Source organism: Stegostoma tigrinum, chromosome 14 (genome assembly GCF_030684315.1).
Source record: "Stegostoma tigrinum isolate sSteTig4 chromosome 14, sSteTig4.hap1, whole genome shotgun sequence".
Taxonomy (NCBI): Eukaryota; Metazoa; Chordata; class Chondrichthyes; order Orectolobiformes; family Stegostomatidae; genus Stegostoma; species Stegostoma tigrinum.
This window is the reverse complement of record NC_081367.1, coordinates 27412552-27426952: the sequence shown is the minus strand read 5'-3', so window position 1 is coordinate 27426952 and position 14401 is coordinate 27412552. Positions and strand designations below refer to the sequence as shown.

At 40.5% G+C, this 14401-nt stretch overlaps 1 protein-coding gene across 5 annotated transcripts in view; it reads right to left on the bottom strand.

Annotated features, from left to right (window-relative positions):
• Positions 1 to 14401, bottom strand: part of smc4 (structural maintenance of chromosomes 4) — a 60208-nt gene that overhangs the window by 30876 nt on the left and 14931 nt on the right. For all 5 annotated transcript variants that reach the window (XM_048541911.2, XM_048541913.2, XM_048541914.2 and 2 more), the window contains 5 exons: positions 7680 to 7844; positions 5736 to 5863; positions 5290 to 5430; positions 2077 to 2227; positions 823 to 987 (listed from right to left, as the gene is read on the bottom strand). In XM_048541911.2, the coding sequence (XP_048397868.1) occupies positions 823 to 987; positions 2077 to 2227; positions 5290 to 5430; positions 5736 to 5863; positions 7680 to 7844 (750 nt within the window). The remainder of the gene's footprint in view (positions 1 to 822; positions 988 to 2076; positions 2228 to 5289; positions 5431 to 5735; positions 5864 to 7679; positions 7845 to 14401) is intronic.

Sequence of the window (14401 nt, the reverse complement as noted above, 5' to 3'; positions counted from 1 at the left end):
AAAGATGCAACCAGTAGAACAAATGAGGGAAAGCTAACGGATGTGGTGTATTTGGACTTTCAGAAGCAACTGGGAAAGTCTTACATAACGTGCAAAACCAAAGCAGTTACTGAAAGCAAGCATGCAGATGCAGCACGCAGTTAGGAAGGCAAATGGCATGTTGGCCTCCACTGCCAGAGGGGTTGACTACAGAAGCATACAAATTTTACCACAGCACTCTCGGGTCTTTGTGAAACTGCAGAGTACTGTGTGTAGTTTTGATGGTCTGCACAAGAAATGATATATTTGCCAGAGAATGTCTGACGCAAGAAATGATATTTTCTAGAGAAGGACTGCAGCAAAGGTGAATTTCTGGGATGGCGATTTTGTCATGAGGAAACAGTGAGTTGACTGGGCCTGTATTTAAAGAAGGTTAAAAGAATGAAATGGAATCTCATGGAAAAAGGATGAACAGGGATTGGATTAGATGCAGGTTTGACGTTCCTCCATGGTCAGGGAGTGCAAATCAAGGGGGTCACTGTCTTAGGACAAAAGTAGGTCATTTTGGGCTGAGATGATGGAATATTACTTCACTTGATAGAAAAGATGTGGAATTCTTTACTGCATTAGGTCAGAGGCCCAGTCACTGAATATACTTAGAGGGTAAAAGTTGTCAAAAAGGGTATTAGGAAAGTTCAGAAGTACGGCACCGAGATGGGCGATTAACCCTAATCATATTGAATGGTGGAACTAACCGATTTTCTATATATCTAAACTTTAAATCTTATATTTTGTTTACATATAACCATCCTCTACTGCGAAGTAGCTAAAATTATACCCAACCTCTTTATCTTCTTGCAATCCCTTAGTCTCCTGTTTGAGACTGTCCATTACTTTTCTCAGCTTCTCTTCTTCCTTTACTTTATTCTGTTCGAGCTCTTCTCTTCTAGCTGTTGCATCTCTGATGGTATCTTCACTATCACCTGGTATATTCTTCAACTCTTCCAGCTACAAAGAAAATTTACAACAGAAACAAATGATATCAAAAGCATATTTAGCAACGTAGCAGTGATTAGGAATTGAAATATTTCACTTTAAAGGATCCATAAAGTACAAAAAGTTGGAATATATATAAAACTATGAGTGATAATTTAGGCAATCACAAGGTCAAGTCTAAAACCTAATTGCATTTGACAGATATTGCCTGTGGAAATTTCCCTGCTTTTTGAGAGATTACGTTTGAGTCAAAAAGAGTGTGGAAAGATACAATGTCGCTCCAGTGGGTGTAACGTAAGAGTAATTCACTTGCATTTCAATCATTATTCATGTTTAGCAGGCCATCTGGCCCATTTAGTTTTTTGAAGGATGGGGAGCTTTATGCTTATAAACTGATGCTGTTGAACAGGAAAAAGGCTGTACAACTCAACAAATCCAGACTGGTGTTGCAAACCTCCTGTTATTCTTCCTCTTCCTTCTCCCTTGTACCCTGAATTTTGTAAATTCACCTCAGCCAGTCTCTTTTGCAGAGATTCATATTTTATCTGTTTTATCAAAATATCGTTCCTCAATTATTGGTGAGGGAGGATTGGCATGGTGCTGAATGAATGGATATATATATAAAAATGGTACTTTACAATAAGATTGAGGAATTTTCCCATGAGTGACTCACTGGTACATAACCAGCTTTTCCAGATGGGCTGAAGCTCTTCAGAAGTCAATCATGGTACATGGGGGACAAAACGGGAGGATTAACAGTTACTTTAAATGTTTCAGTCATAAGGAAACTATGCTAGCAATAACCACAAATGGATTATTGGATGATCTCCCTGCGGCCATAGTACTTAAATACATTAATAGTTAAAACAGCTCAAGAACTCATAGCAAAATCAGAAAGTAGTAGAGTTACTCATAATATATCTAAACTTCTGGAGCAAGTATGGCATTTCTCCATTCAAAAAGGGCTACATAGATATGGCCAAGTTGACAGCATCATTCCATTTTGAATTATTCAACTGACAAAACATGGAGAAAACTATTTTTCATATAACTAATAGCACCTCAGCCTCAATTTGTATATTTAATTGAACAAAATTTTACCTTCTCTATGTCTTTTTGTAGTTGCTTCTGCAGTTTTTTTTCTTTACTCTTTGAATGTTTGAGCTTTTCTCGGACTTTGACATCTTGCAAATCAAACTGTGCAAACTCTTCCTTCTTCTCTTCAATAAACTTTGTAATTTTCCCTAGTTTTCTATAAAGAATACACAGAAGTACTTCCAACTATTCAGTTAACAGACAAAGGATAATACATGAAGAACCTGCCTAAGAGTGGGATTTAAGGTAGGTAGATTCACAATTGATAGGAACCATCGCCTATTCTTGGATTTTAAACTTGCAGCTCAACATCTTGTTTGAATTCAATCTGAACAAGGCTGTATCTTCAACATTTCCAGAGCAATATATAGCAATCTGTAGTCAGAACTCTGGCACATTTTCCTCTTCTTTGTTCAAGCCAGAAGCCACTCAAGGGATGACTAGCTTTAAGCACATTCCAGAAATTGAATTTAGGTCTTATTTTACCTAATATGCCTCAGTGATGTGCAAAGTAAGTTTGATTTCAAAACAAGTTAAAATCTATAAATAATTACATCAACAGTGTCTTAGATATGGGGAAAAAAACCAGCCAACTTCTCAAGCTGCAAAGTGGAGATCCTGTATTAGGAAGACAAGATGAATGTTAAATACCGCTTTAAAAAGAAGCAGGGCGAGTCAGACAATCACAGATACTTGGGTTGGACTAAGTCACCAAGGATGGGACAAAAGCAGCAAGGAACGTACAAGAGCCCAGACTTGGAGAAACTCAATTTTGGTGGGTTGTAGGATGATGTGATCAGGAGCAGGCACTCTCAGCTTTTTAGGGTGAGGTTTTCAATTTCCATTGAATTTTTTTTTGCAGAGAGAAAAGTTTTTATTTGATTACCAAATAGACAAGACCTAAGTAGTATCCCTATCAAATTCCATTATCACTTTAAACACATTGTGTTGGTTGGCCTGGAGACAATTACAGAGATGCAATCAGCAAGCCATCAAACTACTCAAGTAGAATAACTGAATTTGTTAGAGTCACAGTCATCAGGGAACGAGGAGTTAACTTAGGTCAGCAATGCAGGAGTGATAGGCAAGTATAATGGTGCAAATTAGGACATTAGAATTTTGGGTGAACTAAAGTTTGTATGAAAGGTATTTAAAGATTGCTGGCAAATATTGAAGTAAGGGTCTATGATGGTGACAAAGACATCAGTAGTAGAAGGGTCAAGGCAGGCCTCAGATGGTGTTCAACTGTAAGGAATAGTTGCTGAATATCAGTTAAGTAAATTTGATAGCATAGGGGAAATGAAAGGGAGACAGAGCAGAGAATAGTCATCATGTGGAATCTGATATCATTCCTTTTGATGAAGCCACCAAGAAGGAACAAGCTGGAGGTGGAAGGGGAACCCAGAGTTTATTGTATGGGGACATATTCTCGACTCACGATAAGGCATGTAAGAGTGGAATCAATGAGATTAGTTATGTTAATCTGATTAAGGAGGCATAAGAGGAGGATTTTCAACTACAGTCAAGATTGCAGAAATCACAAATTGAGAATACATTGTTGTCAGAGTGGGAACTGTGTCTTTAATTCATGCCATTTCAGAACTTGACTGGGAACGAGCCTGACATGAAGTTGAGGGGGAAAATGGGTAGCAATTTGAAGGTTGCATCATGTTGAAGGGCTTGGGGAAAGAGTGAGCAATTTGGTGTGTGATGTGATTTGCAAGACCAGTAGTAACAATGGGCTTTGGTGGATCTGGGAGGATTAAAGGAGCAAAGAAACAGGGTGGGCACGTCAAAGGATGGTGCAGATCTAAGACAGAATTATTCAAAAATATTTGTTAACACAGGCAACAAGAAAAGATATTGTGATCCAAGCTCCGGATACAACGCATCATCCTCCAACACTTCCACCATCTACAATCCGACCCCATCACCAAAGACATTTTTCCATTCCCACCCTTGTCTGCCTTCCAGAGAGACCAGACCACTCTCTCCGTGACTCCCTTGTCCGCTCCACACTCCCCTCCAACCCCACCACACCAGACACCTTCCCCTGAAACCGCAGGAAGTGTTACACTTGACCTCACGCCCCCACCCTCACCCCCATCCCAGGCCCCAAGATGACTTTCCATATCAAGCAGATGTTCATCTGCACATCTGCCAATGTGGTATATTGCATTCGTTGTGGCTTCTTCTACATTGGGGAAACCAAGCGGAGGCTTGGGGACCGCTTTGCAGAACACCTCCGCTCAGTTCACAATAAACAACTGCACCTCCCAGTCACGAACCATTATAACTCCCCTTCCCATTCCTTAGATGACACGTCCGTCATGGGCCTCCTGCAGTACCGCAATGATGCCACCCGAAGGTTACAGGAACAGCAACTCATATTCCGCTTGGGAACCCTGCGGCCCAATGGCATCACTGTGGACTTCACAAACTTCAAAATCTCCCCTCCTCCCACTGTATCACAAAACCAGCCCAGCTCGTCCTCACTCCCTAACCTGTTCTTCCTCTCACCTATCCCCTCCTCCCACCTCTAGCCTCTACATTCCCTACCTCCTAACCTCATCCCACCTCCTTGACCTGTCCATCCTCCCCGGACTGACCTATCCCCTCCCCACCTATACTCTCCTCTCCACTTATCTTCTCCTCTATCCACCTTCGGTCCGCCTCTCCCTCTATTTATTTCAGAAGCCGCTCCCCATCCCCCTCTCAGATGAAGGGTCTAGGCCCGAAACGTCAACTTTTGTGCTCCTGAGATGCTGCTTGGCCTGCTGTGTTCATCCAGCTTCACACTTTGTTATCTTAAGAAAAGATATTGGATGGTTAGTGGTACTGGGTCATGATAGCACAAAATAGTTCTAGGATAAAAATAAACTTGTGTATGAAATAAACAAAGATAGCAGAAAGCTTGGTTTTACAGGAGTGATGTTGGAACAAGTTGGCTTGTTGGTCAAGGGGAAAGCAGGTCTGCAGAAGCTAATATAACACACAATGGCATGTTAAAGACAAGGCTACTATTTGATAATTTTTTGGAATATTAATGAGAAATCAAAATTATGAACACAAAGTTACAAAAGAAACACTACAGATACTATGAGGAGTGAAAATTGGAAATATAACCAGAATACGCAGTTGACTTGGCAGCATCTGTGGAAATAGCAGTTGTTTAAGCTCAATGAGCCTTCTACATTTACGATAAAGTACATGCCTTACTTTTCAAGGTGTTTCAAATCATTATTTTTTATTTTTATGTCTTCCACAAGTTTGGCACTTCTGTCACGTGTATCTTGAGTATCTTCATGGATTTTTTGCTTTTGTGCTCCCAGATCAGCTATCCTTTTCTGCACATCATGACTGATGAAGGAAGAAAAACAAAACTTTAAAGCAGAGTCTAGATTACCTCAACCAAATACCCGTCATTTCCTAAGAAGTGCAACTTCTATGCATTTAATTGGAAAGATTAAATACTTGGTTAAGAACTACCCGTGGTGATTTGTTTCAGAGTACATTTGCAGGTATTTATTAATACTGCGAACTAACAAAAACAGTAGTTGCAAATAGGCATTTCAATCAGCACTTTGAATTTTTAAGCTATTTCATAAATTCTAAAAAAAAACTACAGAATCAATGCACTCTTTAGGACTGAAAATTGAACATACATGTAATATTGCAAGACACAATTCCTGTTCTTTACAATCTCATTTTTCAAGATCAGAAACTCAATTGCATGATTTCTTTCTCCTTCCAACGCATCCTTTTCTTTTTCCACCATTTTAACCCTATTAAGCTAAAAAAGAAGAAGTTGAACAATTCTGTACTTTTCGCATTAATATACAAATCTTCAACATACAAGCCACCTTTTTTGAATGCACACCACTGTATATTAAATATTTTAGAGAAACTATTAGTATGCTTGCAGGTGACACCAAAATTGGTGGCATCGTGGAAGTGAAAGTGTTACCTAAAGATTACAAAAGGATCTCGGACAATGGGCTGAGGAGTAGCAGATGGAGATTAATTTAGATAAAGGTGGTGTTGCATTTTGGTAAGACAAATCAGGGCAGGACGTAGTTTTTTAAAAAATAGAACCCCTATAGTGCGGAAACAGGTCCTTTGGCCCAACATGTCCACAATGACCCTCAGAGCATCCCTCCCAGATCCATCCCCATTGCCCTCCGAATCTACACATACATGAACATTACGGACATTTTACTATGGTCAATCACAGAGTCCAAAGACATGGAGGTTAGGTGGATTGGCCATGCCAAATTTCCCGCAGTGTTCAAAGGATGCCTAGAATAGGAAAGGTTAAAAGGGGGATGGGTCTGGGTGGGATGCTCTGAGGGCGGTGTGGACTTGTTAGGCCAAAGGGCTTGTCTCCACACTGTAGGGATTCTATGATCCACCTAGTCTGCACATCTTTAGACTGTGGGAAGAAACCAGAGCATCTGGAGGAAACTCACGCAGACACGCAGGGAAATGTTCAAACTCCACACAGACAGTTGCCCAAAGGTGGAATCAAATCCGGGTCCCTGGCACTGAGGCGCAACAGTGCAAACCACTGAGCCATCATGCTGGTATGGTCCTTGGTATGTTGTTGAACAGACAGAACCAGGGGTTCAGGTACATAGTTCTTTGAAAGTGGCGTCACAGGTAGATAAGGTGGTGAAGCTGGCATTTGGTGTGCTTACATTTTCATTTGGTCAGAACGGTGAGCGGTGGTTTTGGGACAGCAGGTTGCGGCTGTGCAAGACAGCACGAAGGCTACATTTGGAATATTGCGAACAATTCTGTCAGTCCTTCTATAGGAAGGATGTTATTAAATGGGAAAGGGTGCAAAAAAGATTTAAATGGACATTACTGAGACCGGAAGGTTTAAGTTGAGATGAGGCTGGGACATTTTTCCCTGGAGCATAGAAGGCTGACGGATGACCTTACAGAGTTTATAAAATCATAAGGAGCACTGACAAGTTGAATACCTAAGGTCTTTTCCCTAGGGCATGCAAGTCCAAAATTAGACGGCATAGGTTTAAAGTCAGAGTGGAAAGATTTAGAAGGGACCAGAAGGGCAACTTTTTCACGCAAGGGTAGTACATGTATGGAACAAACTGCCAGCGCAAGTGGTAGATGAGAGTACAATTACAACATTTTAAAAGACATTTGGACAGCTACAGGAATAGGAAAGATTAAGAGGGATATAGGCCAAACGCAGGTAAAATGACACTTGTTCAGTTCGGGAAACCTGGTCGTCATGGACGAGTTTGACCAAAGGGTCAGTTTCTGTGCTGTTTGACTCTATATTTGAACCAAACTAAAATATTTAATATAAGACTCTTGTTAAAAGGTTAATTTCACACATTTACCTACGCTTAACAAGTACAGAAGCAACATTTATCATAAACTACGAAGCTAGTATCCCATTTTATAATTGTGAACAAAATATCAGGCAGCTCCCAGGTATCAAAGAGTCAACCACAATTTAAATCTCAGTATTATAACATCTTGAAAAGCACCATGTTGTTTTGTTAAATGTTGCGGACAAGAACTGATTTTATATTTGGTAGTGTTACATTTGATCACATGCGACAAACTGTTGAAGTTACCTTTTCTCCTCTCTGTTCATTCAAAATCTCAACTCTGCGACAAAGAATCTGTATTGGTTCTTTCAACCGTTCTGACCCAATAATGTCTTCAAGATATTCTAACATACCCTCACTGTGTTCATTTTGGCCTTTTGGCTTCATCATAGCAATTTGCTCCACCTCACCCTGAAAACAGAACAAACATGTTACTACTAAACAGGTATTTTTTTTTTGGAAATTCTAATCAGTACAATTGAAAAAGAGGTACGCTAAACAAAACTTCATAAACTGCAAATTAGTTATACTCAAAGTTTCACAGAACAATACTGAGAGATGGCCCCAGCACAAGATTAAAACTAATGTTTTAGAAATCTAAATTAAAAGGTTTGGACTTGATGCTTATTTGCAACTCGGCATCAAGATAAACAGGTGACCTCATTTTAGAAGAGAAAAGTTAAAGCACAGGAAAACCCACTTTGGCCACTGTCTTTGTGCCTGCTGAATAAACAAGTCACCCATTCTCATCTTACATACTCACACCTCGTCCATAGCATTGCAGGTTACAGCACTTCAGGTGCAGATCCAAGTTCCCTTTAAAAGGAGTTTTAGCGTTCCACCTCCACAACCAAACGACAAATTACAAACATCTACCACACATTGGTTTTGTCACCAAAGTCTCATCTGCTGCTGATCACCTTAAATCTGTGTACTTTATTCATTGATCTCTCTGCTGTGAAAACAGAATTTTCATGTCCAGTCTATCCAAGCCCATCATGATTTGGTACATATCAATAGTCACCCTCCTGCCTCCACTGCTCCAAGAAAAACCCTAGCATTTCTAAACTTTCCAAGGACCACCAGGAAACATAGAAGGAATGCTGTATAACAGGTGGATAATTACTGTCTATGTAATCTCATTCTCAAGTGATCTACAGCCATTTGTGTTTCATAGGATTTTATATTTCTTTCAGTTGAACTTTGCACAAAGCTAGACCCAAAAAAGAAACAACAGGCTCCAATAGTTGTAACGATTAGCCTGAATACTCATTCGAGGGGTTTATGGATGCTCCAAATAAATGGAGGGTTAAGACAAGGTGAATCAGGCCGAGAAGATGGTGGCCATTAAAAAAAAATCCACAATGCAAGGACGTTGCTGGTTAGGCAAGCATTAACAGCCCATCCCCAATCACCCAGAGGGCAGTGGAGTCAACTACATTGCTGAGAGTCTGAAGTCACATCCAGTTTACTTCCCTAAAGGACATTTTTGAGCCAGATGGGTCTTTCTGATAACAATGGATTCATGGTCATCATAAGGTTGTTATTTCCAGATTTTTACTGAATTCAAATTACACCATCTGCCATGGCAGGGATTAAAAACCCCAGTCCACAGGGGTCTCTAGATTAACAAACGAGTGATAAATACCACTAAGCCATTGCCTCCCCATTTAGTCCATTATGTCTAAGTGTGTGTTTTGGAGGGAAAATTACAAGTGTTGGTATATCAATGCATCTGCTGCCCTTGTCCTAGTGGTAAAAGTTGCAGGTTTGAAAATTGCTGTCAGAGGAGCCTGAGTGCATTACTATGGTATGACTGGTAGTTGGGACACTGCTTCCTGCGTCAGTGGTGATTGCAGCGAACGTGAAAGGGTTTCCAATTAAGTGGGTGATGTGTCCGGCTGGGTGAGTCAAGCTTGAGTGCTGTTGGAGCTGCACTCATCTCGGCAGGTGGAGAGAACTCTATCACGAAAAACCTATTGTGTGCTAACGAATCAAAGACCTTTTGAAAATCCACATACATCACATCAACAGGCTTCCTGCCAACACTCCTCTGTATTGTCTTTTAAAAAAAGAAACCTCCAGCAAGATTTCTCCTACCCAACTAGCCCTAAACATAACACTTGGCTTACTAACCACTACATATCTGGCATCCTCCCCTGATTCCCTATACTTCCCCAGCTGGCAGACTACTATGTCCCTACTCACCTTGCGCCCTACCTTCCCAGTACCAATCACAAACATCTTCCATACTTATGTTTTGACACAACCGTCAAAGTAGCTGTTGGGACCTGTACTTTTCAGAATAATGCAGCTGACTACGGTTTAAAGTGGGTGCAGTTCTGCACTTTCAAAGAACAGTTAGAATGGAAGTATGGCCCCACATTTGAGGAGGGATCCCTGACCGGAATCTGCTCTCTAAAGCCCAAACTCCCCTCCCATAATAAAGGGACTCAATGGCAATCTGCTTGAAAGCAGCGCGCAAACTTTGAGTGCCACTCCTCAGGAAAAACTAGATGTAACTTCAAAGTTACACCGATTAATATTTGTTGGACTGACTTTTAAACATTTTTGAACATTCCATAATGTTTGCAATTCTTCAATCTTCTAGCACCGCTCCCAAAATCAAGGAAAGATTCAAAGATTATTGCCAATCCCTGTTTCTCCCCCCACTTTCACTTCTTTCAATATCCTTGGATTCATCTTTTCCTGGTGCTTTTTCAATTTTAAGTACTGGGAGTTTATTTGAAAATTGAATCATCAATTTTAAACAATTCTAACTGAGTTTTCTCCTCGATTACATTGTGATGGGCAACACCTACTTCACTGGTGAAGACAAATGCAATCTATTCATTTAGAATTCAGCCATGCCTCTTGTCTGTACAAGTAAATCCCATTTTTAAATTCCTAATCATCCCTACTTCTCCGTTTACAAACCTTTTACTATTGGTTATAGAAAGACTGTGGGGTTTCCTTTCATATTGTGGTTGGTTAACTCGCCGAGCTGGTTCATTGTTTCGCAGGCATTTTGTTACCCTGCTGGGTTCATCATCAGTGCTGCCTCTGACAAAACACAGTTGTGTTTTCCCGCCTGTTACTTAAATTCTGCAGTCTGCTGAGCTGGATTACCTCACTTCCGGTTTTCATTTGCAGTGGAGTGTATATGGGTCGAGCTTTCTTAATGGAGCTCCAGGCTTCTAGGAATTCCTGTGCTTGTCTCTGCTTTGCCTGTCCCAGGATCTTGGCGTTGTCCCAGGTGAACTGGTGGTTCTCTTTATCCACGTGGATAGAGATGATTGAGCATTGGTTGTATCTTCTTGTAGCCGATTGATGTTTGTGTACCCTTGTCAATTAACTTCCTGTTTGTCAGAGTCTCTGTAGGGAATCTTGTATATGACATGGGTACCCATAGCAGGTAGTGGGTCTTTGGTTCGGAAGAGCAGCTGTCATAGGGTTGATGTAGGTTTGTGTGCTACTCTGATGCCCAGTAATTGTAGGAGTCTTGTGTTCAGGTGTGTGCCTGATGTAAAGTAGGATGATGACCGGGTCAGAGCATATAGAATGTTCCTGGTGTCGTTCTTGTAATAGGAATCTCTGACCCCGTTTTTCGGGTATCCATTTCCTTTGAATACTCGGAAGAGGAACTCTTTTCTTTTTGGCGTAGCTCTGTGCTGCTGCAGTATGTTGTTGCCGCCCAGGCTCCAGCATTAAAATAACAGGCAAGTAAACACAATGGCGCTTCAGAGGGTTCACTGATGATGCTACCCAGCACGGTAATGAAATGCCTGCGAAACAACGAACCAGCTTGGCGAGCCAACCAACTACAATATCCATAACCCAAGCTACAAATCTACTCTAAAATCTTAAGGCTCCTTTTATATTAGCTGATGCTCTTGTCTCATAAATCATCCTGCTCGTATTTGATTTTTTTTTAACGTCCCTTCCGAATCTTCAGTATTCTGTTTAGTTCTTAACTGTATTTAAAATGAGATACCTGTTAAAGGATACTTTCTACTTGAATTTCGAACTGCTTTGTCAACAGGGGAGCCATAAATGTGTTTCTTGTATTTCTTTTTTGAAGGAATATACCACAGCTGCACCCAAACTGCCTGGATCTTGAAGGTAGGCAATATAGTTACTGCTTTCAAACTGGTGTCCGTCAATGTAGTTTTATTCTTGCTGACTTAGAGTCTGCTCTCCACCAACTGATTGTTGTAACTTTGGACTGACACATGCAATCTTCTGTTATCCTAAACTTTGTGATACAGTAATCACTGTCTCCCAAATATTCCCCACCATCATGTGGTCAACTTGACCCACTTTGTTCCCAAGAACCAAGTCCAGTAGTGCCTCCTTCCTTGTAGGACCAGGTACATACTGCTGTTACAAATTCCCCTCAAAATAATCTTCACTTTCATTCTGTCCTACTGTCTTTTACATTACCAATTGCAGCAGCCAATAAAGTTCCCTACTATAAGTAACCTATGAAGTTTAGGGTCTTTCCAGATTCATTCCTTCATATCCTTCCCTAGCTGGTGGCCTATACGTTACAAGCAACATAATTGCACACTTAATATTCCTTAGTCATGCAACTGTTTTCACAATTAAAGAACCTACATCTCTGAACCCTTCATTACTAATACTACTCATTGGAATGACAAGTAGAATTAGCTAAATATGTAACAAGATCAACTTGCTGGATGAATGATTCATTACTTAGAGGACGATTTCATTGCAATAACAAACTGTGCATACAAAAGTACTGAAGTATCTAAAGTGTGCGCGCATTCAGAAAACTATGACATGAATTTGTAAGGATTGTTTTGAATCTGATTTTATTAATAAATTCCTGTTGAGGGTCGCTTTCAATTGTTTAACGTTGACCTCTCAATCATTTGTGCTCCGAAGGGTACAACACAAACCCTCTGATATCTGACTACTAATGTATCATAAACATTCAATTAAGTCTTGAGGCAAATATTTTTCATCTTTTTTGGGGTCACCATACAATTAGAAATCTTAACTACAGGTCAGCTTCGGCAGAATAATTTTAGCTGCTCTTTGGATTCTGAAAGGGTTATTTCACAAATGCTTTTTATGAGCAAGGTAGGGAGACAGTAAAGAATAAAACACACAGATTGGGAAACTGAAATAACTTTAATTTTAGCAATATATCCAATAGATAAACTGATCAATTTCTCAACTGACTATCTCCCCAAAACAGCATTTAAATTTCACAGGACACAGAGGAATGTCATAAACAAGTATCAACCCACTAAAAGGTTCAAATGAAGGCAAAACAACAAAACTAAAAGCAACTGGCCATGCTTGAGTGAAGTTAAAATGAAGCCTCACTGAATCAGGTATGACAAGTCATAAGCACACAAAACCTAGAAAAACCTCAGGTGAAGATGTATCGATGAAAATAAACAGAGAGGCGCATAGAACATAGAACAGTACAGCACAGTCCAGAACCTACCATGGGGAACCTTATCAAATGCCTTACTTAAATCTATGTATCCCACATCCAATGCTCTAACTTCATTAAAGTGTTTGGTCACCTCTTCAAAGAATTCATTAATGTTTGTGAGGCATGATCTATCCCTCACAAATCCATGCTGACTGTCACGAATCAAACTGTGTCTTTCCAAGTGATCATAAATCATCTCTGAGCCCTTTCCAATAATTTACTCACCACTGAAGCAAGACTAACTGGCCTGTAATTTCCAGGGTTATCCTTTTTTGAACAAGGTAATGATGTCTGCCACTCTCCGATCTTCCAGCACAATACAACCGTGGACAGCGAGGATGAAAAGACCATCGCCAAAGGCCCTGTGATCTCTTCTCTCGCTTCCCATAGAATCCTTGGATAAAGCCCATCAGGCCCGGGGAACTTATCCATCTATCTTGAACTTCCTCAAAATTCCTAGTACATCTTCCTTATTAACACTGACCTCCTTTAGCCTACCAGTCTGTTTCACACCGTCCTCCTCTACAACTAGGTCCCTCAGTTGTGAATACTGAAGAAAAGTAAAGTATTCATTAAGGACTTCTCCGATCTGATTAGGCTCTGTGCACAAATTCCCTTTACAATCCTTGATTGGCCCTACTCCTTCTCTGGTCTTTCACTTATTCCTCATGTACATGTAAAATGCCTTGGAGTTTTCCTTGATCCTAGCTGCCAAGGGTTTCTCATGCACACTTACAACTCTCCTAAGCTCTTTCTTCAGCTCCTTCCTGGATAGCTTGTATCCCTCTAGACCCTCTTTCATTCGTTGTTTCCTAAACCTTACATAAGCATCCTTCTTCCTCTTAGCCCGTCGTTCGACCTCTCGAGAACTAAGGCTCCCTCACTCGACTGCATCTTCCCTGCCTGCTAGGGACAAACATATCAAGCACATGCAGTACACATTCCTTAAACAATCTCCACATTTCAATCAAGCTCTTCACTGACAGCATCTGTTCCCATTTTATGTTACCCAGTTCTCGCCTAACAGAATTGTAATTTCCTTTCCCCCAATTATAAACCTTACACTGCTGTATGTACATATCATTTTCCATAACTATTGTAAAAGTAAGAGTTATGATCGTTATCCCCAAAATGCTCTCCTCCCAACAGGTCTAACACTTAGCCCAGTTCATTGCTAAGCACCAAATCCAGAGTGGCCTCTACTCGTATTGACCTATCTGCATCCCGTGTCAGGAATCCCTCCTGAACACGTTGGACAAAATCCACTCCATCTAAACTATTTCAACCAAAATGTTTCCAATCAATATTTAGAAAGTTGAAGTCACCCATGACTACAACCCTGTGACATGGAAGGTAGCTCCTCAAACTGTTGTCAGGTTCACAAAAGAAATTTTGCCAAATAAAACTTTTACATTATAAACTTGTAAAAAGTGTTAAGATATGGGTCATCGCTGGCAGTGCCAGCATTTGTTGCCCATCACTAGTTATTCTTTAGCTA